This window comes from Carcharhinus amblyrhynchos, chromosome 5 (assembly GCF_965287045.1).
Source record: "Carcharhinus amblyrhynchos chromosome 5, sCarAmb.v2.hapA, whole genome shotgun sequence".
In the NCBI taxonomy this organism is placed as follows: Eukaryota; Metazoa; Chordata; class Chondrichthyes; order Carcharhiniformes; family Carcharhinidae; genus Carcharhinus; species Carcharhinus amblyrhynchos.
This window is the reverse complement of record NC_137328.1, coordinates 83,982,471-84,009,035: the sequence shown is the minus strand read 5'-3', so window position 1 is coordinate 84,009,035 and position 26,565 is coordinate 83,982,471. Positions and strand designations below refer to the sequence as shown.

Here is a 26,565-nt window from a genome sequence, read left to right as displayed (position 1 = left end):
CAATGTAACTTGGTTCTATAATTTTACAGCTTATTAAGAGCCTTACATGGATGCACTTTCTGTACACAAAACATTATTTCATGTTTTTACTGTCACGTTAATTAGCCAGCCAGCACAAAATCATGTTCCAGCACTGATCATGGCCAGAAGTGCATTTTGCATCAGCTTCTAAGCCTGTTAATTGCGCATACGGATCTTTTCATCACATTTTAGGCATTTGTTTTCACTTTTTAAATGTCTCTATTAATATTTCTAATGGAAATCCATTTTCTAATCTCATTCTCCTTTAAATATAGATTTTGGGCACTGGATTCACCTGGATTTTGCTAAAGTAATAATGGTGCCCATTGTCATTACTTCTGTGAAATTGGCATCAAATTCTGGAGTCTGCACATGCATGGTTGAACGTGGAAATCAAAAAGTTGCTGTCAGACATTCCACACTTCTGCAAAAGTGTCTTATTGAAGTTGACACAGGGGGCAATGAATTAGAAATAAGTGAACTGCCAAGAACTTCCCATTTTATGCTATAATATTGTCCCCCAAAAAGTTACCCTTTGTTAATGAGTTACTGAATCTTTAATGGAATACCCAAGGTGCTGAAGAACTTCTTTAGCCCTGAAAGCTATTTTTTATATTTGCATCGTGTTAAGATTTTTCAATTCTGACAGAAATTCATAATTTTTTGGTATAATAATATTTTTAAAGCATTTTTATGTTATGCCTGATCATTTATTTTGCTCACTGTAATATTTCAAATAAAATTGGAAGGATAATTAGTACATTTTACTTCCTGGTTTGTTCCCTGTTTGCTTACTCTGTTATATCACTGTGTTGGCTGCCTTGAGAGCCTCTTGACTTGGTGCCAGAGTCAGACTAATGTCGGGAAAGATTAAATCCACACCACAGAAATTGCTGGACTTTTGTGGGCAACTTATTTTGAGGTCAGTGACGAATGCCATTACTTCACCACTGACCACAAAATCCAGGTCAACATATTTTATGTCCAAACCACTCGGAAGGCTTTTTGAATAAGTTTGAGCAATAATATTTTTTTCTTAACAAATGAAATTGCTCATAACAAAAACAGCCTGCAAGAGACATGGACACCCAATCATATGAGGAGATATTGGGGTAGGTGACTAAACATTTGCTTAAATTTGAGAAAGAAGTAAAAAATTGGGGTGGTTTATGGAGGGAATTCCAGAGCTTTGGACCTAGCCTGCTGATGACGCAGTCACCAATGCTAGAGTGAAGAAAATTTGGAATGCTCAAAAGCTAGAAATGGAAGGATGCAGAGATCTCACCATTGTAGGACTGGTGGAAGTTACAAAGATGGAGAAAAAACAATGCTTTGGAGGATTCTGAATTCAAAAACATTGGTGAGAGGTGGGTGGGGGGGAGGCAGTGATCATACCCAAAAAATTCTAAGTTCTAAATGAGTGTGTAAAGGGAGAATTTCGGATCTGTTTCTTTGCCGAGAGATAAAACCATATCTTACGACATTTAGAATAAAAAATGGGGCAAAGTATGATTCTCGTCAGTAGTGGGAGCGGACGGAGTCTATTCATGCTGGGAATCTGGCTGCTGACTGCTAGAGGGCACTGTTGCACATGCGCCCTGATCTCGCAATGCATTATGTCAAAAGTACATAGTGCACTGGGAGATTGTCACTCCTGATATCCTGGATTCACACCCCGATGATCGTACCCCCCCACAATCACCATCATCGTTCACCACCCCCCCCTCACCCCGGTTGGTCACCGCTCTGGTGATCTCTGATTGCACAGTGCACCACCACCAAGCACTACCTCCTCTTCAAATCTTGCCCCACCGCTTAGGTTCCGCCCCCTCCCCTTAGGGCCTGCTCCTTGGCACTGTCTAGTGGGCATTGCTGGTACCTTGTGGGCACTGCCAAGGTGCCATGCTGGCAGTGCCAAGGTGCCAGACTGGCACTGTCCAAAGTTAAAATGTTACGTTAGGGAAATAGGTGTGCAATGGAAGATAGGTGTGCTACAAACTTGTTCAATGTTAATTATTTTGTACCAACTTTAAATTTAAAAGTACAGAGTTCAATCCAGTTAATCACACAGGAAAACATACTATTTAAATCAACGCATATATCAACAGCAAATGGGATTAATTCAATAGAATTCTATGTTTGAATCACCCAATCATAAAACAGTGCAGCATACAAGGTGACCATTCCGACCATCAAATCAGTGCTGATTCATTTGTAGAACAAATCTGTTAGTTCTACTTCTCTACTTGTTCTTCCAACTTCTCTGCCTCCCCCAAGCTTTTCCTGACACTCCCATTTCACTTTTAGTCATGTGTAGTCTTGATGCCTCGCTAATCCTGGGCCTGTGGCGGATTCATTGCTGGCAGGAATAGCTGCACCCAGTAGTTCTGTTTGCAATGGTGAATTTCTAGCTTCTGATTGGCCAGCAGCTCTCAGGAGTGCAACCCCAGGCTCCTTGATCCATGGGATGGCCCACTACTTTCTATTTACATGTTGTATTGACAGAGAATACAGCATTTCTATCAAAGAAGGTGACACACACTCTGGTTCTCCATTCATTAGTTTTTCTCTGCAAGCACTGATGAGCTGCTGAAGATTACCAGCATTTTCTATTTTTATTTGTGATTTCCAGTTTCTGGAGTATTTTAATTTGCTGAACATAATTCTCTCTCCTTTTACAACCTAACATTGAAAGGACAAAAGCCACAACTATGCTTTTAGAATTTATATATTTTAAATGGGCTTGCCAATGAAAGGTTCACATACCCAATTGTGAGGCTGTGCCAAAATGCAAGTGAAAAATACAACAATATGAATAAAAGTTTTAACTACCCATCACTACAGCACAATATGACTATAATGTCCGAGCTATACAGTTGAGGGTTCTTTCTGGTATATTCTGGGGCGGCATGATGGCATAGTGGAGGAACACAGTGACACAGTGGTTAGCACTGCTGCCTTACAGCACCAGACACCCAGGTTCAATTTAGGCCATGGGTCACTGTCTGTGTAGAGGTTGCACATTCTCCCCATGTCTGCATGTGTTTCCTCCAGGTGCTCCAGTTTCCTCCCAGTCCAAAGATGTGTGGATTAGGTTGATAGGCCATGCTAAATTGACCCTAGTGTCAAGGGATCAGCAGAGGGTTATGGGAATAGGGCTTCGGTGGGATTGTGGTCAGTCCAGACTTGATAGACTGAATGGCCTCCTTCTGTACTGCAGGGATTCTATCATTCTATTAATAAAATTGTGCTAAAAAGTGAAAATACCAATGTTAAATCTTTAATTTAATAGTAAACATGCATGCATTGATTTATTTAATTGAATGAATATAAACCAGGGACAAATATTTATGCTGTCTATTGTACTTCTCCATTGATCAGGTAATACTGATGTGGAAGGTAAAGGCTCACATGAACAGTTTAATTTTCAGATTGGATAATTGAGATTGCTCTTAGAGCATGTCCTCAAAGATTATTGTTAAAGTATTCAAAGGACCATTTTATTGTTGTTAAAAGAAGTACCTCTTTTGAGATTTTCTGCTCATCTTCAATGTATTTCTGTTCTTTGGGAGTGATTGTTCTGACTGCTGCTCTTACCTGCACAGTATCACACACAACAAAAATGTTTCATTCACAGTGTAAAATATTTCCCATGATAATCTCATGACTGTGATAACAATTGAAGCACATTTACACCAGTGCTTTACCGAAAAATGGGATGTTTTATGTAACGTAGAATCTCATACAGAATTACCAAACAGAGTTACTAAGAGAACATGTTAGGCAGTATGAAAAGACAAAGTTAGGACTTACAACATTAAAAATCACATCCATTTCAAGATAGATGACCCCCTTTGTTGCCCCTGTCAGACTCTTGTTTTTCAAGACGTACGCTTTCTGTTCACCATTTTGAATCTGTGGGAAAAGGACATGACAGCCGTCTGTCTCTCAGTCTCTGCTGAATACACTCCCCCAATGACCTTTGACCCCCAGCTGCTGAAACTGACAGAGAACCTAAAACAACTGTGGCAACTCTGACAAGTACCTGTTCATTACCAGCACCAAGTCTGTCAAAAAAATTAACTATCGTGGGATTCAATGTAGCTGTGGATTGGGCATGCTGGAATTTTAGTGTTATTACTACAAATCTTGCTCAAGAAATGACAGACATATCGTCGGGAATTTTATTAAGTGAGGAAAATGAACAATGTGTCAGACGGATAAAACTTACATTTAGCAAAGGTATGGCAACTTTGCCCAGGAAATCTGCAGATCGATCCCGGTCTTCATCATAAACTGACACTTCCAGAACTGAATGGATGTCCTTGATGTTGCTAAATGGGAGACAAACGAAGGGGAGTAAATAGAGAAGACAAATATATAAGTAATGAGTAATAAATATGAACATTCATTAAAAGATGTAGAAGCAGGCAGAAAAGAAGCAAGGAAAAACATGTGAAAAGGCAGCTGAAAACAGAGAAAATTTAAAGAGAGGAACAAATAAGATATATAAAAAAGCTAAATATATAATAAAATAGCAGGGATAGAAAAAGGACAAAAGGAAAGATATCTGTGTTACAATTCAAAAGTTTATACTTACATTTTGTCTTTAATGCAAAAATGTCTGAAGGCATTGGGAATAGGGACAGGTGGGGGAGTGGAAAAAATTGATAGAAGGAGTAAAGGAATAAACAACAAGCCATTGTATGATAATTAAGATAGCTGACAGAAAACATGGATTGAAAGGATAGGTTTTTTAAAGGTTCATTGAGAAAGGGAAAAGATAAGAGGTTTGGAGAGAAAAGTTCAAAGTGTGCCCGAGGTTGTGCAGAGCTTGTCATCATCAGTAGAGCTGGGCAGGGGATGTACACAATAACAAACTGGCGAGCTTCTCGACATGTAAGGTGGGGCATTAAGAGAGATTAAGACAAAGTCATTGATTTTAAAATAAACCCTCGGGAACAGGGGACCAATGTAGATCAGTGAGCCTGGGTATGTTGAGTGAACGGGAATTGGGACAGGATACAGAGAGCTTCAGTTGGAATTTATGGACAGTCAATGATTAGTGGCCAGCAAGCAGTTCAGTGGATAAACTGAATTTCCATGTGACAAAGCTTGGGTTAGGGTTTTCATGGCAGTGAGGATGAGGCAAAGGCAGTAATAATGCAAAGGTGAAACTAGTTATGCTTATGGATTGGTTGTTGGGTTTGAAGCTGACCTTTGGGTCCACCAAGATCCCACAGTGTTATAATTTTGATTTAGCTAAAGCAAGTGGTTGAAAATGGCAAAGGAACATGTTTTATCACGGTAGCTGTAACAATCAGAGTGAAATTGGATTCATCCATGAAAATACCAGAGTGGTGGTTTGGTGATACAAATGGTTGAGAGTAGAAGTGGACCTTAGAAAATGGAAGTTGGCCCTATGCCCATGAACAAATTTACCATCAGGCCAGGGTAGGTAAAAAAGAGGAAGAGGCCAAGGATAGATCCCAAGGGTAACTCCAAAAATGATAGTGCAAGATTGAGTGGTGAATACAATCAAACAGGCAATAGTAAACTATGTATGGTCATTTTCACAGATCTAGATAATAGGGAAGGGTGGTGAAAAGAATGGAGTGGTTGGCCGTAATTGAACATCAGTTGATGTAGTCAACCACAAAACAAGAAAAAGAGAATGAACTGCATTGAAAACAACAAAAATAGGAGGTGGGAATTGAAAAATGTAGTTGCGAATATACAGATCCTGAGTTTCCATTAGGGTTTTCTGACCAATTGCAGTAATGGTTAAAAAAACTGTAAATCAGTATTAATTTCTTAGATTTTATGCTATGCTGGGGGATTCTGCTGATTATTGTCTGGAAAAACCCTACAAAAATTCCAGGTATTAAATATGATTACTGTTAAATTGCTTTAAAATACTTAAAATACTTATAGCAGACACAGCATATTACAGCGTTGTAACAAAGATACACTGCTGAACTCTTGATTGTTCAAATAGGGCTGTCGGAGATAAAGATACTACGATTTTCATTGACACAAGTTTAAACTAAAACTAAAGTTGAATTCTGGAACTATTTTAAAGAGAACCCTGTGCATGATAATCTTTGGCAAGCAATTTTTTACTTATGTCAAATATATTGCAGTGATCTAAATCATAATGACACATGATGATGACAAAAATAATACATTGCTCCTCTATCCTCAAACAAAACACGTTTATTGAACAATATTTCAGTGTCACAACAAACACTGGTTTGTAACCATGGACCACACAGCAGCCAGGAAGAGAGGTTACAATGAGGATCCCTTTGCCTGATTGTTGTTAATTGGATTGTTTTTTTTGGTGCAACCCTCTTAATCCAACTGCCCCAACCACAGCCTATTTCCCTCAGTCAGAGTTCTTCAGAAACATATAAGGGAGATTACATTGTTTTTTTCAGTGGGAATTTCAAAATGAATCTCCCACACTGTGCATTGCTGACAGTGTACTAGCGTAAATCACTCTAAAAAGCTGTGGGACTGGCCTAACCCTGCTGGAGAGGCCGGCAGCATAGCGCTCAGCAGGCCACTGCGCATGCATTGATTTGTCAGCACCGAAATCAGTGCATGCACAGTGGCCCTACATTGCCGGCCTCCTGATTACTGGCCAGCTCAATCATTGGTCAGCCTCGCGACCCCCGCTTCGCTGGCCATGCACCACCACCACCCCCCCAACCCTCCAGCAGGCTGATCCACCCTGATGGCCAGCCTTGATTGCTGGCCCTCTCTGTCACTCAGCCCAAAGTGCAAAGTGGTGACAGGACCCCTCCACACCCCCCCAGATCGCCCCCAAGAGGCCCTGCCCCATTCAGGCTCTGGCCTGTAATGGCATTTAAATTGTATTTAAATTTGACTGTGAATACATTAGGCAGCTCTGGAGCTGATGGTGCTAGAAATCCGGTGCTGGGAGACATGTGGAGGCTGTGACGCCCGGCAGGGAGCTGTGAAACAGGCCCTGCTCGAGTCTCCTGGCCCGCTGTACTACAAAAGCAGCGCAGAGGGATGGCAGAATCACCCCCAAGGTTTGCTGCCTTCACATTAATCTTCTTACCTATTTTCTGTGTTCATTTTATAGTCCTGCAATTTCTTTGCAGACTTTTTTTGCAAATTTTTTGAGTGGTGTTGCAGCTGCTTTGATATGTATCCAAGCACATCTTACCTCCATTCTGTTAGAGACCTTGTTCAACACCAACCCCCTACTAATCTTCTTCCCCTTTTCTCCAGCAAGGTCTGCCAATTCTTAAGTACGGAGCCCACAAGGGCAGTCAGGGACCAGCCTGTGAGAAAGAGCCTTATAGACTCGTTATTCTTTTGAAAATATTGTGCAATAGGCAGCTGGATTCATCAATATACGCCGCACACCCATTAAACTATCTTGTTACTCACTGAAAAGTTTTGAAGGATCATTCTTACAGGTGATTGATTATTTTTGGTTAATCTCACTAATTGCACCTTTCAAAGTTGCACTCACCCTTCTTGTAAATAACTATGCAAAGAGTTATTCATCCTTCCTTCAAACAAAGTCAAAAGTATAGCCCTAAGGATGCTCTGAAGTTGAAATCATTTAGGATCCAAGTATAATGAATGAGAAAGAAAACAGGGATGCAGATGAGTGGTGTCAGTATCTGTGGCCACAGCTGTTCCAGCGCCACAGGTATTGAAAGCTGTCACAGTAAACACAATTGGCAGACTTAGCACAGCTGGCATGGCTGGAACAGCAAGCACATCTGTCACAATCAGTAAACTTGACACAGACAAAATAGTTGGTCTATCTGGTACAGTGGGAAATATATAGGATCATTAGCGAATATGACTCCTGAAAAGATTGAAAAGCTGGCACAGGAACTGAAAGGCAATACTCTCAGAGCCATTTCATCTGGCTAGGCTGGCATAATTTGAACAGGTGGTCCAGCGAGTATATTTGTTTAAATAGGTAAATAGTGGTCTGGCTTAGCCTGGTATGCTTGAATAGTTGGCACAGTAAGTGCAAGGAATTCATCTCATCCACATAGTGATTGGCCTACCTCAAATTAATACTTTCAAGTAACTTCAAACTTTAGTTCAAAAGCAGACAGGATGCTGCTATGCACAATTCTGTCTGATTTGGAGAGTTCAATTCTACTGTTAGGTCTCCAATATTTGGACTTGTTCTAAAATTATTTATTTTCTGTGGCAATTTTTTTAAGAGTGCAGAAAAGATTTATGAGATTGGTTCTGGTGTGAGGGACTGTTATGTGAATAGCTTGGAGAAGGTGGGGCTGTTCTCTTCAGCGAAGCGAAGATTGAGAGGTGATTTGAGAAAACTGTTCGGTTAAAATCTTGAGAGGTCTAGACAGAGTAGATGAAGAAAAACTATTCCCAGTGACAGAAGGGTTGAGACCAGGGGACTCCAATTTAAGGTGAATGGCAAAATAACCAAAGGTGAAATGAGGAAAAGAGTTTTCACGCAGCCTTGTGGTTAGGATCTGGAATGCACAGCCTGAGTGCAGTGGAGACAAGGTTAAATCATGGCTTTGAAATGAGAATTGGAAAATTATCTGAAATGTTAGGGAACTGGAAAAAAGTTCTCCAGTAGAAACCTAGCATGGGAACGATGGGCTGAGTTACAACCTCTGTGCTATAGCCATTGTCCACTTCTATTATAGAAGTAAATATATGGTTTAACATCTCTATAAGCAGTATTGTTTATTTCTCCAAAGCCTATAGTTGTTTCAGAATGTTGGAATTTGAGGAATGCTGCATTCTGAAATTATAAGAAAATGTCAATAGTAGAAACTAGGCAAGTAACAAATAGTTGGAATGCAACAAAATATAAGTCTGCCTTTTGGGTTTTTGCCAAAATATCTTTGATAATAAAGGAACAGACAATCAGAATTTTCAGTCATTTTCAAAAATAATGTGCCTTCTTATACCTGAATGAAACCATCTTCCCATACATTAGAAGGATCTTTGTGCAGATGAGTTATTTCAAGCCCAATTAAGGCATATTAGATTCATAGCTTTAAATATGGACTGTGCTCATCTACCAGCTTTTGGAACAGTCTTTCATTAGTTTAAAATGGACACTGATAAACTATTAAGACGGCTGCCAAGGAGACAGTTTTTATTTTACAACTAGCCACGGTGGCACACTGGTTAACTGGGACCCAGATTTGATTCCCAGTTAGGGTGACTGTGTGGAGTCTGCACGTTCTCCCTGTGACTGCATGGATTTCCTCCAGGTGCTCTGGTTATCTCCCATGATCCAAAAGACGTGCTGGTTAGATGCATTGGCAATGCTAAATTCTCCCTCAAACAGGTGCCGGAGTGTGGCAACTATGAGTTTTCACAGCAACTTCATTGCAGTGTTAATGTAAGACTACTTGTGACAATAGTAAATTAACTAAGCTTAATTATTAATTCTTTCATGGGATGTGGGCATCGTTAGCAAGGCCAGCACTTGTTGCCCATCCCTATTTGCCCTTGAACTGAGTGGTTTGCTGGACCATTTCAGAGGGAAAAGTCAACCACATTTCTGTGCATCTGCAGTCAGATAGCCAGACCAAATAAGGATGGCAGATTTCCTTACTTAAAGGACATTTATGAACCAAACAATTCTTTATGACAATCAATGATAGTTGCCATGGTCACCATTCCTGTGACTAGATTTATCTTCTAGATTTAGCTGTTAAATTTAAATTCCACCAGCTACCAGGGTTCAAATACTGTCTCAGGGCATTAACTGAGCCTCTAGATTGCTAGTTGAATGAATTACTACCAAGCCACATCTCCCTGTTGCTTATTCAACACAGATTTTTTTGTTACATCCAATCAAAATCCAATCAAAGTCCAATTAAACTCCCTACAAGAGAGACATTACAGATCCAAACTGACAAGACAGGCTCCCCATTTCCTGTCTTGGGCTCAATCAATCAAAGCTAATAGCAGTAGGCATTACACCCATTCCAGTGTTTGATCTGAACTCCATCTTAGCCAAAAGGCCTAAATGGTGTTTAAAAAATTGCTTCAAATGAAGCCTCATTGCATTGACTTCAATCAAGTGCAGGACAACAAAACTGCACCTGATCTTAGCCAAAAGGCTGAGAAGTGATTCAACACAGAGGTCAAGCTTCTGTAAAGTTCTATTGGAATTACCCTGGGTGGGAGAGATCTCCGCATGGAATGGATATAGTTCGAAGCTTACCAAAAACAGAGATAATGGACTCTTAGACTATGGGCCCTATTTTACCATTGCCTCGCGGCCAAACGTGGTGAGGTCAGGTGAGAGACCATTAATGCGATCCGCACCTGTGCCTGCACAGATTGCCACTTTACCAAAACCTGGGAATGGTGGCGATCTGCTTTGCACCCAAAACGGGCGCAACGATATTTGCATGCATTTAAATTGAATTAATGAACTGCCCGCTCAACTCTATCAGCATTTCCCCCTTTACCACTGCATTTGCCAAACCGGAACCATGCCATAATGGACCTGCTAAATAGAAGTCTGAATCGGGTGGTCCAGCTGCTGAAGAGCATGTTCAGTGTTTCCAATGGCTCTCTGAGTCAGATCAGTGGTGGGGGGGAGGAGAGAGGCAGATCAGATCATTCTCTGGTTGGGAGGAGGAGGAGGAGGAAAGGCAGGTCAGATGTATCTCTAGTGGGGTGAGGGGGTGGGGGGAGAGGGCCGATCATTGTCTGGTGGGGAGGGAGGAGGAAGCAGGTCAGATGTTCCTCTGAAGGCCAGGTCATTCTCTGGGGATGGGGGGAGGGGGAGTGAGGCTAGATCGTTGTCGGGGGGGAGCCCGATTACTCATTGATCAGGGGGGCAGGTGATCGGTGGGGAGGGGGGGGCAGAGGTGGTGATCGGTCTGGGTAGTGGGGGTGGTGGATAAGGGGGGCAGTGATGTGTGTGTGTGTAATGGGGGAATGGGATAAGAGGGGCAGTAATGTGTGTGGGAAGTGGGGGGGTGGGATAAGGGGGACAGTGATGTGTGTCGGTAGTGGGGGTGGTGGTTAAGGGGGACAGTGATGTGTGTGGGTATTGGGGGGGGGTGGATAAGGGAGATAGTGATGTGTGTGGGTAGTGGGGGGGTAGATAAGGGGGACAGTGATGTGTGTGCGCACCATTGCTCCTGCTTTTTGCTCCTGGGCTGCTTTCTCCATTTTCTGCAGCCCGGGAGTGATCTGAAGCAGGTGCACTTTTTCAAATTTTTTTCCAACTGTGCATGCACCGTTTAGAGCTCCAATCGTTCTGGCAGCGCTAAGCCTCGCCCACAGGGCGAATGGGACTGGAGATGGCTGAGAGCGTATAGGGGTGCCTGAAAGCGGATTTCGAAGTCGGATCTGCATTATGCCCAGATTTAGCACTTAGAATGAAAATGGTAAAATCAGGCCCTATGTCTCCAGGTTTAGAATTTTGCAAAGGAAAGCTGAAAGGCAAGTAATCCACAAGCTAAGTGATAAATACTATGATCTATCACCTACTGTGTAGGGATGACTTTGGACTTCTAAATCATTTTGTTTGGATGATGATAGGTTTGTGATGCCAGCTCATGTGATTGAAACTGATTTGAGATAATGGCTGGAATTTTAACGAATAATGGCTGGAATCAAAGTGGATGAGGGACAGACAACGGAAGGGTCCATTGACCTCAGGCAGGATTTTATGGTTTTGGGACGAGCGAGGTCGTAAAATCCCACCCAATGAGTTTTTGGCTGAAGACTCAGAGAGACTAGAACAATCTGCAGAAAAAAATGCCAAAGAGAGAGCAACTGCCAAAAAGGCAGATCATTTTGTCTTTTAAGAACCATAAGCTAGTCTAAAAACCGCACTCTATAGTGCACAAGAAACAATACTTTTCACTGTATGCTAATACATGTGACAATAATAAATCCAATCAAATCAGAAGCTAACTGCAAGTCATCAAGCAGCTAAAGTACTTAACCTGAAAATCAACCTTCTGCATATGTGACTACTGAAACCATGCAATCTGCTGTGAACCCTTTGCTCTAGTAGATCCTCACTTCAACTTTAAATCATCCAAACCAATCAAGAAACCACAGGTTTGCCATATGGGAGACTAAAAATCACAGAGACTGAATTACCTGTAATCTGTAAAAGTCCCTCTGTCAGCATCCCAATCTTTGTGTGTGTGTGTGTGTGTGTGTGTGTGTGTGTGTGTGTGTGTGTGTGTGTGTGTGTGTGTGTGTGTGTGTGTGATCAAGTTTGTGGCACTGCATTGATTCGGAGGTAAGTCAGTGAGAATAAATAATCTTTTTTATTTTAAACTCACAAAAACTTACACTGAAATATTTATTGAAATACACCAGGCAAGAAAAGACACACCTCTTTCCATTCAAAGCCTACTGATTGCGGGGTAAGAGAGCTGATACATTCCATTTATGACAATTCATTATTCCAAATGATGCTATGATGAACTAACAACTTTGCTTGGGTTATTGATTAATTGTCATGGAAATGTCCATATTTTATAACAAATTAAAATATGAATCTATGTAATTATCACATTATCTAATTGCACCTGGATTTTCCCATGACATCGCAAAATATTTTGGCTTTAGAGCCAGAACCTATTACTCGCCAGAGGTCAAAGTATTAGGAGATTGGAATGCCATCATCGCCTGTTGCATGTGCTGGTATAAAGTATTAAAAAGACTGCATATGGTGCATCCATGGCCAAATGCATCAATGTGGTTTCATGTGGAATCATTCCATAAAACTATAAGATGTAGGAACAGAAGTAGATCATTCAGCCCATTGAGTCTGCTCCACCATTCAATTAGATCATAGCTGATCTAGTAGAATCCTCAGCTCCACTTTCCTGCCTTATCGCCAAAACCCTTGATTCCCTTACTGATTAAAAAGCTGTCTATACTTAAGAAGCCAGCCTCTATAGCTCTCTGCGGTAAAGAATTCCACTGATTCACTACCCTCTAAGTGAAGAAATCCCTCCTCATCTCTGTTTTAAATGGGCAACCCCTTATTCTGAGATTATGCCCTCTGGTCCTAGACTCTCCCAAAAGAGGAAACATTCAGCAGCTACCCTGTCAAGCCTCCTGAGAATTCTATGGGCGGGATTTTCTCGCCCTGTTCGCCCCAAGACCAGAAATCCCACTGAAGACCAACAGACCTTTGCGTGGCTTGTGTCCCACCCGCTACGATTCCGTGGTGGGCAGGACGCGTAAATTCCACTCTGTGTCTTAATAAGCTCTTGGAAGATTACTACTAATGTATACATCACTTCTGTAGCTACTTCCTTTAACATACTGGATTGCAATCCATCAGGTCCAGGGATTTATTGGCCTTTAGGCCTATTGGTTTCTGTAGTACTTTTTCTCCAGTGATTGTTATTTTATTTATTCCATCCCCACTTCTACCCCTTGATTTAGTATTTTTGGAATGACATTAACGTCTTCCACCATGAAGACTGATACAAAATATCTGTTTAACTCCTCTGCAATTTCCTGATTCCCCATCATTATTTTCCCAGTGTCATTCTCTAATAGGCCTTTGTTTACATTGGCCCCTCTCTTCCTTTTTATATATTTAAAGAAGCTTTCGCTGTCCATTTTTATATTAATTGCTAATTTATCCTCATAGTTTATCTTCTCCCTCTTTATTTTTTGGCCATCTTTTGTTGGTTTTTAAAACTTTCCCAATCCTCTGGCTTACCACTGTTCTTTAAGTTTAATACTATCCTTAACTTCCACGGTTGATTTAACTCATTCCTAAAATCCTTTTCCTCACTGGGACCACTACAATTTCCTGTAGCAATCTCTAGGGCAAAGTAATGCTTGACCCGTTAGCCTGGCTCACAGAAATAACTTGGGTCACCTACTGTGGATTGGAACGCTTCCCACACAGATCTTGGTAACACTACAAGGTGAGTGTGAAATAAAAATCAGAAAATGCTGGAAATATGCAACAGGTCTGATAGCATCTATTAGGTAGGTGGATTTTACACTTCCTCACTGATTGATTTGAAGGCAAGACATATAAAATCCAGTCATTTACTTACGATCTCTGACCTGTTTGAAACTTTAAGGGGTAGAGTAGGTGTTGGATGTCCAATTGCCCTCCTTTTGGCTTATTGAGACCCATAAGTGGCCAACTAATGGTAAGTTAAGGGCCCTATCCTGCTGCTGATATATTACAGCAGAGGGAGGCACACACTATACAAAAAGCCCAGTAGCTTCAGCAGCAAAGGTGGTGACAGGCAAGGAGGGCAGATCCCCAAAGTTCCAGGCCCTTAACCCACCCCTCGGCCTTACGAACTTGTCTCCCCACTTCCCTCTCCCTACTCAGTGAGACTCCTGACCTCTAACTTACCTCGGTTCCTGGGCGGACTGCCTGTAGCACCAAAACTCAAGACTCATGTCTGGTGCTGCTGGGACTATAGAACTACTGGCCATCCAACTGGACAGCAGCTCTCCACAGTTAGAGGTCTTCCTGGGAAAGAGATGTGACCTCTGCGAGAAAAGCATTGATCAAGAACAAGAGTTTTTTTAACGAGGAGGATTGATGATGGCAGTGCGGTGGATGCTGTCTACATGAATTTCAGTGAGGCGTTTGGCAGGATCCCACATGGCAGATGGGTCACAGAAAAAATAGACCTCATGGGATACAGGGGAAGGTGGCAGGTTGGGTCCAAAATAGGCTCAGTGACAGGAAACAAAAGTAATGGTCGATGGATGATTTTGCAAATGGAAAACAGTTTCCAGTGGTGTTCCACTGAGCTCTTGCTCTTTGTGGTATACCATAACAACTTAGACTTAAAAATGGGTCACATGATTCAGAAATTTGCAGATGACACAAGAATTGAAGTATAGTTGACAGGATAGCTGTTGACTCCATAATGATATCAGTGGTTTTGGTTGAGTGGACGGAAAAGTGGCCAATGGAATTCAATTTGAAAAGCATGAGGGAATGCATTTGGGACTCACCATGGAAACCTGATGAGGTGAATCCTTGGCCAGGATTGACAGGTGTGGGGTTCTGGCAGTTGTTCCCTTCCTCACAATGTTGTTAATCCTTTATTATTGTCCTACTTAGCAGCCCTCAAGAAGGTGGCAGTGAACTGCTTTTCTGAAATGTTGCAATCCATATAGTGAAAATCCTCTTGTGACACTGTTCAGTGCAAAGTTCCAAGCTTTAATGCAGAATCCACTCACTATAGGATAGTGTATATCTCCAAATCAGGATGATATGTGACTTGAAGGTGAACTTGATGTTGTGGCCATTATGAAGACAAGGTTAGAACAGGGACAGGAATGGTTATTGGCAGTTCTGGGGTTTAGATGTTTCAGTAAGAGTAGGGAAGGTGGTAAAAAAGGTGGAGGAGTAGCATTGTTAATCAAGGATAGTTTAACAGCTGCTGAAAGGAACTGCGAGGGTGATCTGCCTACTGAGGTAATATGGGCTGAAGTTAGAAATAGGAAAGAATTGGTCACGTTGTTAGGAGTTTTCTATAATAATAGAGATGTGGAGGAAGAAATGGCAAAGCAGATTATGGAAAGGTATGGAGATCACAGGGTAGTTATCATGTGTGACTTTAACTTTCCAAATATTGATTGGAACCTTTACAGGTCGAATAGTTCAGATGGGACACTTTTTGTACAGTGTGTGCAGGAGGGTTTCCTGATACAAAATGTGGATAAGCTGACAAGAGGTGGGGCCACATTGGACTTGGTACTGGGTACTGAACCAGGCCAAGTGTTAGATTTGTTTGTGGGAGAGCACTTTGGAAATAGTGAGCACAATTTGGTGTCCTTCATTATTGCAATGGAGAGGGATAGGGTCACACAGCAGGGCAAGATTTATAATTGGGGCAGGAGTAATTATGATGCAATTAAGCAAGAATTAGGGAGCATAAGATGGGAACAGAAACTGTCAGGTATGGGCGCAAACAAAAAGTGGAGCTTTTTCAAGGAACAGATACTGCGTGTTCTTGATAGGTATGTCCCTGGCAGGCAGGGAGGAAATGGCCGAGTGTGGGAACCATGGTTCACAAAGGAGGTTGAATGTCTTGTCAAGAAGAAAAAGGAAGTGTATGTAAGGATTAAAAAAAATGTTCAGTTGGATCGCTTAAGCGTTACAAGGCAGTTAAGAATGAGTTAAAAAAAGGGCTTAGGAGAGCTAGATGGGGGCATGAGAAGTCCTTGGCGAGTTGGATAAAGGAAAACCCCAAGGCTTTTTAGTCTTATGTGAGAAATGAAAGAATGACCAGGGTGAGGTTAGGGCCAGTCAATGACAGTAGTGGGAACTTGTGCATGGAGTCAGAAGAGATAGGTGAGGTGTTGAATGAATACTTTTCTTCAGTGTTCACTAAGGAGAGGGGCCATGTTTTTGAGGATGAGTGTGTGATACAGATTGATAAGATGGAGAAGGTAGATGTTCTGAGGGAAGATGTATTAGTAATTTTGAAAAACCCGGAGAAGGTAGATGTTCTGAGGGAAGATGTATTAGCAATTTTGAAAAACCTGAGGGTTGATAAGTCCTCTGGGCCAGATGGGATACATCCTAAGGTACTTTGGGAGGCAAGGGATGAGATTGTGGAGCCTTTAGCTTTGATCTTTGGGTCCTCACTGTCCACGGGGGTTGTGCCAGAGGGCTGGAGAATGGCAAATGTTGTTCCTCCCTTCAAGAAAAGAAATAGGAATGACCCTGGTAATTATAGGCCAGTTAGTCTTACTTCAGTGGTCGGTAAGTTAATGGAAAGGATCCTGAGAGATAGGATTTATGATCATTTGGAAAGATGTAGTTTAATCCAGGATAATCAGCACAGTTTCGTGAGGGGTAAGTCGTGCTTCACAAATTTGATTGAATTCTTTGAGGAGGTAACTATGTGTGTAGATGAAGGTAGAGCAGTTGATGTTGAATACATGGATTTTAGTAAGGCATTTGATTAGGTTTCCCATGGTAGACTCATGAAGAAAGCAAGGAGATGTGGGATAGAAGGAAATTTGGCCGATTGGATAAGTAACTGGCTGTCTAATAGAAAACAAAGGGTGATGGTGAAGGGAAAATTTTCAGACTGGAGGCCAGTTAGCAGCACTGTACCATAAGGATCAGTGCTGGGTCCTCTGCTATTTGTGATTTTTATCAATGACTTGGAAGAGGGGGCTGAAGGATGAGTTAGTCAATTTGCTGATGACACCAAGATTGGTGGAGTAATGGATGAGGTAGAGGGCTGTTGTAGGCTGCAAAGAGACATTGATAGGATGTAGAGCAGGGCAGAAAAGTGGCTGATGGAGTTTAACCCTAATAAGTGCAAGGTGATTCATTTTGGTAGGACAAACTTGAATGTGGATTAAGGGTCAATGGCAGGGTTCTGAGGAATGTGGAGGAACAGAGAGATCTTGAGGTCCATATCCACAGATCTCTGAAGGTTGCCACTCAATTGGATAGAGCTGTGAAGAAGGCTTATAGTGTGTTGGCATTTATTAACAGGGGGTTTGAGTTTAAGAGCCATGGGGTTATGCCGCAACTATACCGGACCTTGATGAGACCACATTTGGAATATTGTGTGCAGTTCCAGTCACCTCACTATAAGAAGGATGTGGAAGCATTGGGGAGAGTGCAGAGGAGTTTTACCAGGATGCTGCTTGGTTTGGAGGGTAGGTCTTGGAGGAAAGGTTGAGGGAGCTGGGGCTTTTCTCTTTAGAGCAGAAGAGGATGAGAGGCGACTTAATAGTGATTTATAAGATGATGAGGGGGATAGCTAGAGTGGACATGCAGAGACTATTTCCTCTGGTGGGTGTAGCTGTTACTAGGGGGCGTAACTATAAGGTTCATGGTAGGAGATGTAGGAGAGATGTCCGAGGTAGATTCTTTACTCAGAAAGTGCTTGGAGTGTGGAATGTACTGCCTGCTGTGATAGTGGAGATGGCCACTTTCGGAACTTTCAAGTGGTTATTGGATAGGCACATGGAGCACACCAGAATGATAGGGGGTGGGTTAATTTGATCTTGGGTTTGGACAGAGCTTGGCACAACATCGAGGGCTAAAGGGCCTGTACTGTGCTGTACTGTTCTATGTTCTATGTGTTCCCACAGACCTGTTGCTCTTGCCTTTTTAGGGGTTGAATATCATGCAATTTTGAGGTGCTCTAGGAACTGTACAGATTTTGGGGAGAGTGGGCTACAAACACTTGGGCAGTGCAGGGAGTGGTCACATCCCCTGGCCTTACAGTGATTGAAAAGCAGGGGGCAAAACTGCCAAGGACAATTGGGCAACAAGTAGATAAAATGTTAGAATACCTAATTTAGACCATTCATGTCTAGACCAAAAAGTCATGCATCACTCTGCAAACAACAAGCAGTAAGAGAGGCCCATCATTGGTATTACTTAAGGGACCAGGCATCCTACTTTCAGGGGAAGTTACTTTTATAGCTTCTGCAGGTGTTCTGGAATATTTTTGCAGGTGTTGTGGGGAGTTTCTGAATTTGCCAGAGTGTTGCAGAATCCTCACAGGTAGGGCAGGGGATTCAATAACATGTCCTAATGCTGCAACAGAAAGGGCAGTAGTGGCAGTGCTTCTGCAGCATGACTAGGAGGTGAAGCAACAGCTGTGAAGGGTGCAAATGTACAATGCCCTTTACCAGTTTAGAGCAAGAATCCTCTTTGCTCTTTGATAGTGACAAGGTAGCATTCTCTCTGTCAAGCCAACCAATGCATCCAAAATCTCAGTGTGCATTCCCATCAAAGCTTTCTTGTATGCTACCTCATACAAATGCACTACAGAAGAACTAATCTGCAACATCACTCTCTGGTGAGCTGAACCACTCTTTCTCTCTCTCTCCTGGCTGTAGTCTACTCATTCCCAGTTAAGTCATCCCACACTGCCTCCAAGGTACATGTGGTGCCAGTATCTGAGCTGGTAGTGGGAGTTTCAGATCAAGTGACAGGGCCTCATTAGTGCTCTGCTGTTGCTCACTCCCTTCCCCCTTGGTTTCCTCAATTGGGGAAGTACCAGTTTGAGAGTGTTTGAATACAGGAAATCAGAAGGGCATGGTGTGAGGAAAGGGGGCTGCGGTGAAAGAAATCCATGCTCTCATCACTAACAACTTGGTCAGAGCAAATGGCAGAAACACACTATCATCTGCAATGTTCTCACCAATGCTGGATGCTACAGGCTCAGTTGTGGACTTGCCAATGCACAAGCATTTTGGTTCATGTTCATCAGTGTTCTGCCTTAAGTTTGCCCTTATGTGAGTCTCCTGAAGCAGAACTGATACATGCTCACACTTTCTTAAAGGTTTGTACACAAACTGACCTGCTTGTTTGTGACCCACCATATGCAGACATAGACTCTAAGTTAGCTGCTAACATTTGTACAGTGCCAGTATCTGAGCTGGTGGCTGCGAGTGTTAAATTAAGTGACAGTGTTTCTTCTTCAGAACACTCTTCCTCCTCTTGCCCTTCCATGTGAGGCTACAGGGACTGAGCAACCTGCAGTTCTTGGTGATCTGAAAGCATAAAAATGTAAATGGAGGGGAAGGGTGATTGGAGGGTTGGGGGCATGAAGAGGAAACGAGTAGGCTCTCAGCATTCATTTCATGGCACCCTTCAGGGTGAGGGAGGGGAGTGAGTAGAAAAGTTACATAAGGCAGCAATTTACTAACATCAAACATAGTCTTGCCAGTGTTGGGTGCCACTGATTCTGTGGCAATAGTGTCCATGGTGTCCATGATCTTGTGGACCATCTGCTTCAGGGCATTGAAGAGATGGGTTTGTGGATTCACTTGCCATCTATCTCTCCCTTTTGTTGTGGGTGATCTTCCCCATTAAAAGAGAGGACTGAATGTCAATGACTGTGTGCTTGGTTGATGTGCCTGCTATAGGTGAATAGCTATAGGCTGTAGAGGTATCTGGTGTGTGGTTGACATGATTGGAAAATATATGTGAATAAGGAGTCCCATGAGAATGTTAGGGGTGAATCCTAATTGTCAGGACATGCTGAGGGGTGAGTGATCAGAGTGTGGTACTTTAAACAGTGTGAGAGTCGGGTGGTATGGCGATTGCAAGATGTAATGTGCAGATGCAATCACTTACCTTGACTGCAAAAGTGAAGCATTAAACTTTTTGTGACACTGCAGCCAGGTCTGTGGAAGTGCACTTGTGTAATAACCACCCTTGTTTCCTACTCTCATTCCCTTCAGTCTTGAGTGCCTCTTGCAAGTCTGGGCAGAAACATGGCCTTCTGCCAGGAGTTGACCTCTTGACACAGTGAGTGCAAGGCGAGGTCATGAAATCAGGCAGCGTTTTCCTTCCTTACCCACTCAATGGCAAAAAAAATCCAACAGCTTTGCAACAAGCTTCCTTGTTATGAAGCTCGTGCTTTTAAAAAAAAGCCTGCCTGGAGTCTACACGACGCAAAGTGTTTGAATGTGCAGAGGGCTCTTGCAGAGAGATGGAGTCTCGATCTGCAAGGAAGTTGCTTGTGACATCATCACTATGAAAGAAATGAGGTGGATTGATAGATTTTGTGTCTTACTAACTTCATTTCTAAAATATGGGGGCATGCTGTGACTCTAAGGCCAGGTGCCCAATTTCAGGGTGAATGAATTTCACATCCATGTCTATCATTTCTTTCCTATGAAGGGTTCATTTCGTATTAGCAGTATTTCACCAATAACTCCATGCATTGACTATTAAAAATGATTCATCAGCAATCTCTGCAGAATTATAGTATAACTGTAAAATTTGTCTTGAAAATAATTTTAAAACACTTTCAGTGACAAGGTGACAGAATGTACTTATGCTCAATGGATCATGGCACAGCACAGTCAGGTCTAGCAATTCACTACTTTGTGTTCCTAATTTGATCTCTGCAGTAGCATGTTGCTAAAATTTTCCTCTGCACACAGACAGTTGGATTTTACCCTGCAACGGGATCCCTTCCGCAGTGTAAATGTCAGTGTCAAGCCTGCCTCAGATCCGGCAGATTTGCCTGTAGCTACTGAATACTCATTAGATTACTTATTTAGTTGAGGCAAGACTTCCACCACAACTGGAGGAGGAGGAGGTCCTGCCTCCAAGAGCTGCCAACCAATCAAATTTACGACAGCTCACTGGCCCAAGGAACAACTATGAGGTGTAGTGGTAAATGCTGGCGCGGCAGCCAGTCTCCAGTGCAACAGCACCAGCTCAAGTAATGAAAGCTGCTGGGCTCTGCAACTTCTGCCTGACACAGGAAACATTGCAGCTGGCATAGGAAGAGGCATCAAAATGCGTTCATTGGCTTCTTAAGGGCCTCAATTGACCCATGGCTGGTAGGCAGGCTATCTGCCACCTCCTCAATCAGAGTAAAATTGCAGATTTCTGGGTACAAATCCCATGACGTATTGGATGCTGGAGTGCAAGATTTGCTTCCTTTTCTTTTCTTCTCTGTGTCACTCTGTCTCATTATTGAGATGTTTGAACTTAAAGTGTGATGCAGCTTGATGGACAAGTTGCCAACATTTGATCAATAGGCAACAAGCTCCTCCTAGTCACTAATCTCAATGTTGCTGAGCTTTGGTGTTTCTTTGATGAGGACTTTCTTTGTCCTCCGTGAGTAAACTAGCCACTTGTGAGTTGAGATAACAGGACCCAACAGGGAAGATGCTTGTTGGCATTGAAAATGATTTTGCAGGAATTTTGCCTAATGCTTGTGGAGCTGACATCAACAACAGCAGAATCTTTTCCATGGTATTCCCATTGAATCTAAAGGATGTGGCAAAGGCATTGCTGATGGAATTTGTCTTGCATTCTTACTGGCTGCTGATGCACAGTCCAGATCTCTCTCGAGCTGTGGTGACAACAACCGCTCTGTACTTTGACTGGTGAACGTCTTTGCCATAATTTGCATCTTAATTCTGTCTCTTTGTTTCGCTGAGGAAGCTCTGGCTTTGTTTGCTGCACCTTTCTCTTCTGTAAGAATATATCTTGAATCTACTTGAATTAGCTCTTTCAAGGTAGCCATGGTTCAGTTACAATTTAGCCTGCTAATCTTTGATTCCAATTTATCTGGGTCATTCTTACCCCATTGAAGTTGGCTTTCCGCCAGTTAATTATTCTTACTCTAAATTGCTCCTTGTTCCTTTCCATAACCAATCTAAACCTTATGACATCAAGATCACTGCCCTTTGAATGTTAGCATATGAACACCTCATTCATTTGGCCCATTTCAGTCCCAAGAACCAGGTCCAGTAACGCCTCCTTTTTCACTGGACTGAAAACATACAGCTGTAGAAATTCTCCTGAATGAGTCTAGGAACTCTTGCCCTTCTCTATGCTTTGCGCAATTTCCATCCCAGTCTGTGTTTAGATAATGAAAGTCCCTTCATTATACACTTATATAATTTCTCTGTAATTAATTTGCAAATTTGATCCTCTACAATTTTCCCGCTGATAAGTGGCCTATGGTCTACACCAAACAATGTACATTTTTTGTCCTTTAGCTTCATGCAAATTGATTTTGTCCTTGATCCCTCTTGGATATCCTTTCAGTATCGCACTGCAATATTTTGCAATATAATCAATACAACACCCTGTTTTAATAATGAATTTCCATTCACATTTGTTTGATATGCAAATTTAACTGTTTGGAAAGTAGGTTTGGAACTATAATTCCATCGCTTTGCTATGACTGTATACTATACTAGTGATAACACATCCTTCCCAAGTATTGACAATACATGTTGTTAAAGGCTGTGTCATTGGGACAAGGAAATTTATTATCTGTGTTTTTTTTATAAAGCATGCAAGAAATCACTGTGCTCATACTTACAAAGTGAAGACTTTGTTCCATTCAGGGTTGAGACACCTATGGACAGTATGTGTCTGCAGTCTGTCGTTGTTCAGTTCAATCACACAAAATGGGTCACTGCTCCCTAAAGAAAAGCCATTTTTAAATGTAACATTTTTCATAACTTGGGAATTACAAACTAAGAAGCAACAATTACTTGCACTGATAGGAATTCAAAAACTGGATCAGATTTATAGCTGTGCAGCTGAAACATCAAGTGACAGTTAATCTGGGTTACAGATTCTTCCCTATCCCTGATCTCTTCTGTTACAGTCTGCTTTTACCATCACGTTGGGGTGGATTAAAAAAAGAAACTATTTACTCTGATGGGGAAAACCAGAACAAGGAACTATAGCCTTAAAATTAAGCTAGCCTGTTCAATGGGAAATCAAGAAGTACTTCTCTGATACAGAGTCATGAAAATCTGGAATCCTTCATCCCAAAACACAGTTGAGGCTAGATCAATTAAAAACTTCAAAACTGAGATAGATAGATCTTTGTTTAGAAAAGGTATTGAATGAAGGCAGGCAAATAGAATTCAGAAAAAGACCAGCTATGATATAATTGAATGGCAGATCAGACAAGAATGCCACCACAGAATGATTAACCTCTGTTTCTATTAGTTGATCAACAACCCTGTGATTCAACTTCATGAAAACTAATTTTGGTGGATTCTGACGTTAACACAAGTTAGAGAAAAATTTCACAGCTGAGCTGGGATTTTCCTTCCATTATAAAAAGGTTTTAAATGCCAGAATTTAATCTTGAGATGAAATGGATAAACTTGATGTTAAATGTAGTTTGTGCCAAACTAGCTCAAATGAAGCATTCTCCATTATTGATGTGCTCCTTTAATAAATTAACTGACACAAATTATAGGAGTTCAGTACAAGTGCAGTGGCCTGTATATCTGTTCTTAATGTAGTGCATTGCCACTTTTTCGATTTACTTGACATAACTATCCGTGCAATTTTCCTACAAGAGTTGGGCTTCCTCATTGACACTGATATTTTAGTCTCCCTGAAGAAGATGAAATGACAATGACATTCACTGTTGACTAGGAATACTTCTGGATTTCTGTGGTAATTAACCTGACCGTGTAGGGATGGAAAACAAATTTAATAGATAGGGCCCAGTGACAAAAGCACACATCTCAATGGGGTCTGCAACATTACCAGGAGCTCTGAGATAACTGCAACCCTTTTGATCATATAGATCAAAGAAGTCTTTCATATGCCTGTAGAATACTGCACAATTCAGGCATTTAACTGACACCCGACAAATGATGTTAATTAAGTTAAAAAGATATAGAAACAAAGACGTACTTAAAACCAATTGTACAAAGTGCAATAAGCTTCTGAAAAACAGACACCAGAGTACTCATACAGGAACAGAAATGAGGGGCAATTATGCAGTTTCATGAGAAGTGAATGCATGGTACATGCACTGAAATATCAGTGGTGCTACATACTATTTTAAAGCATTTACTTTCAGGCTGCTATTAAGCAGACAATTGTCTTTGAAATCAATTTCCAATATTTTCCTCAAGGACTTTCCTGACAAGTAAGTCACCTTATAAACCCAAAAGGGAATTTCAGTTAAAGCCTATAAATGTGCAGAAAAATATCTGATTTATACTTGTAGCTTTCTCATGCAGTCTTTCCAAAGAAATAATGTCATGCATACAGTTTGTGAAGCTGTTTGTTTCTCAATCTTTAAGGTTACTTCTGGTTTAGACATAAAATTATCAAATAAGTTCAAATGACTGCTACAGAATCATTGCAGTCTCTCCGAGAGTGAAGAAAGACTATAGGCATAAATGTCTCCATTATTACGAAGTATTTTAGGAAGATTTTTATTTCTAAAATGTAAATTCCTTTTTAGTTTCAGTCAAGTTTCTTTTCTGGCATCTTTAAAATGCCCAGTCAGAGTGCATCCAAAACATCGGGTCGCTCTTCTGATATTCTCCGTGTAATATTCAACATAGAGAAATCGGACCATTGCCTTCATTGGCTGATGTGACCACACTTTTTTCTCTTTCTGTCTCTGCCCAAAACCATGCTGCCCTCTTTAGGCCAGAATTTCACAGAAATACTCAAAATGCAACATCAGGTAAAACACTTCCAAAAATCTATTTGGGATAATGACAAAATAGAGTGAGCAAAGCACAAATTCAAAAAGCCTGACATATTGCCCAATAAGCATTCCTACAAAACTTTTATCCAAGTCCCATACAATGATCACATATTCCTGCCAGACCCACACAACAGTTACCTTTAAAGTTGGTCTACAGAACATTATTGAATGGAGAGTAGGCTCGAGGGGCAGTATAGTCTATGTTTTGTCCTATTTCTTATATTCTGAACATGAATTTTAAGGTAGTGATTTATTACTTAACATATACACAATGTCGAAATATATTGTTAACTTGTATATATCATAGTAGTTGAAGCAAAAAATACTTAAAATTTAATGTTAATTATTAGGTTATCTGTACTTTATGGCATATTTAAATTACACTGAAATTGAAACACTAAGTAGAATCTCTTCATTCTACTTTGGAGTTATGAAATAGACAGTGTTCTTAATTTTGTTTTGAATGTTTTCCAGGTTTTGTCAAATACTTTAAGAATGATTTCTAAGCCAACTAAATATAAATGTAGGTATATTTTTAAGAAGGAGAATTTTGTGTTAAATACAATTATGCATAAGTTACATATGGTGGTGCTTTTGGTTTAGTGGAGCTCCAGATTGGTATAATCGATTTGTAAACTTTAAATTAAATGCATAGGAAGGTAATACTAAGCAGGGGCAAGGATGCAGTTTTCTAAAATGTCGACAACACCATGACCACTGACAGTGATAAGCAAATGTTTTATAAGTAGTAACACGTTTCTAAGATTAAATGAAACATGGCACCAGAAAGATGAATATATGGTAAAGATTACATATACGTATACATATTAAATAAATTAAAATGTATTTCCACTTCCTCACTGTACAGAAAATTGACTCATTGATTGGAAATTTTATAGAAATGCTAATTAAGAACAATTTCCTGTGATTGTTTTTTCAAACAGCCTGAAGTGACTGTTGCCAGTGTTAGCAGATGAAAATTTAACATGTGTATGACCTTCTTTTTGTCCACCGTTTCAAACAGCTGTTAATACAATTATTTTAAATAGGTGAATGCCTCCATTATTGTAGTGGGCAGATAAATACAGTCAGTTAATACAATTCCTAGGCATATAAGAAAACTACATTTCTGTGGTAATATTAAACATATTCCTCATGGCCTATTTATGACAAAATTATAACATTTTGATAACCTGCACATATGTTATTGGTTTTCATGTATAAATGCTGTCAAACTTTTGAAATGAAGGGGAAATTCGATGACAGAATATAGGTGTTTAGAAGTGAATGTCCAGAACATACACTAATGTCACCATTTCCTGTTAATCAACTACTAACTGCTTCTCTATTAATTTGTGAAATTATAAATGAAGAAAATAATGCAAGTGGGTGATCAATCCTGGTAGTTACTATAGGTAGAAATTGAATATTATTGTTGTTTATTTGTCTTTGGATTGCACATGGGACTAGGGAAAGAAAGAATAACTAACTTTCGATGTGTAGGAAAGATTTGGTTCTGTCTTTTGTGAATCAAAAGTGACCTCACGTTGAACTCCAGCTATAACAGTTTTGACCA

The 26,565-nt window shown here is 41.0% G+C and overlaps 1 protein-coding gene across 1 annotated transcript in view; it reads right to left on the bottom strand.

The window, feature by feature from the left end:
• mctp1a (multiple C2 domains, transmembrane 1a) overlaps window positions 1-26,565 on the bottom strand; it is a 505,516-nt gene that overhangs the window by 199,946 nt on the left and 279,005 nt on the right. Inside the window, exons 10-12 of the mRNA XM_080189110.1 lie at window positions 22,836-22,938; window positions 4,253-4,355; window positions 3,544-3,618 (exon numbers count right to left, since the gene is read on the bottom strand). Coding sequence (XP_080045236.1) covers window positions 3,544-3,618; window positions 4,253-4,355; window positions 22,836-22,938 — 281 coding nt within the window. The remainder of the gene's footprint in view (window positions 1-3,543; window positions 3,619-4,252; window positions 4,356-22,835; window positions 22,939-26,565) is intronic.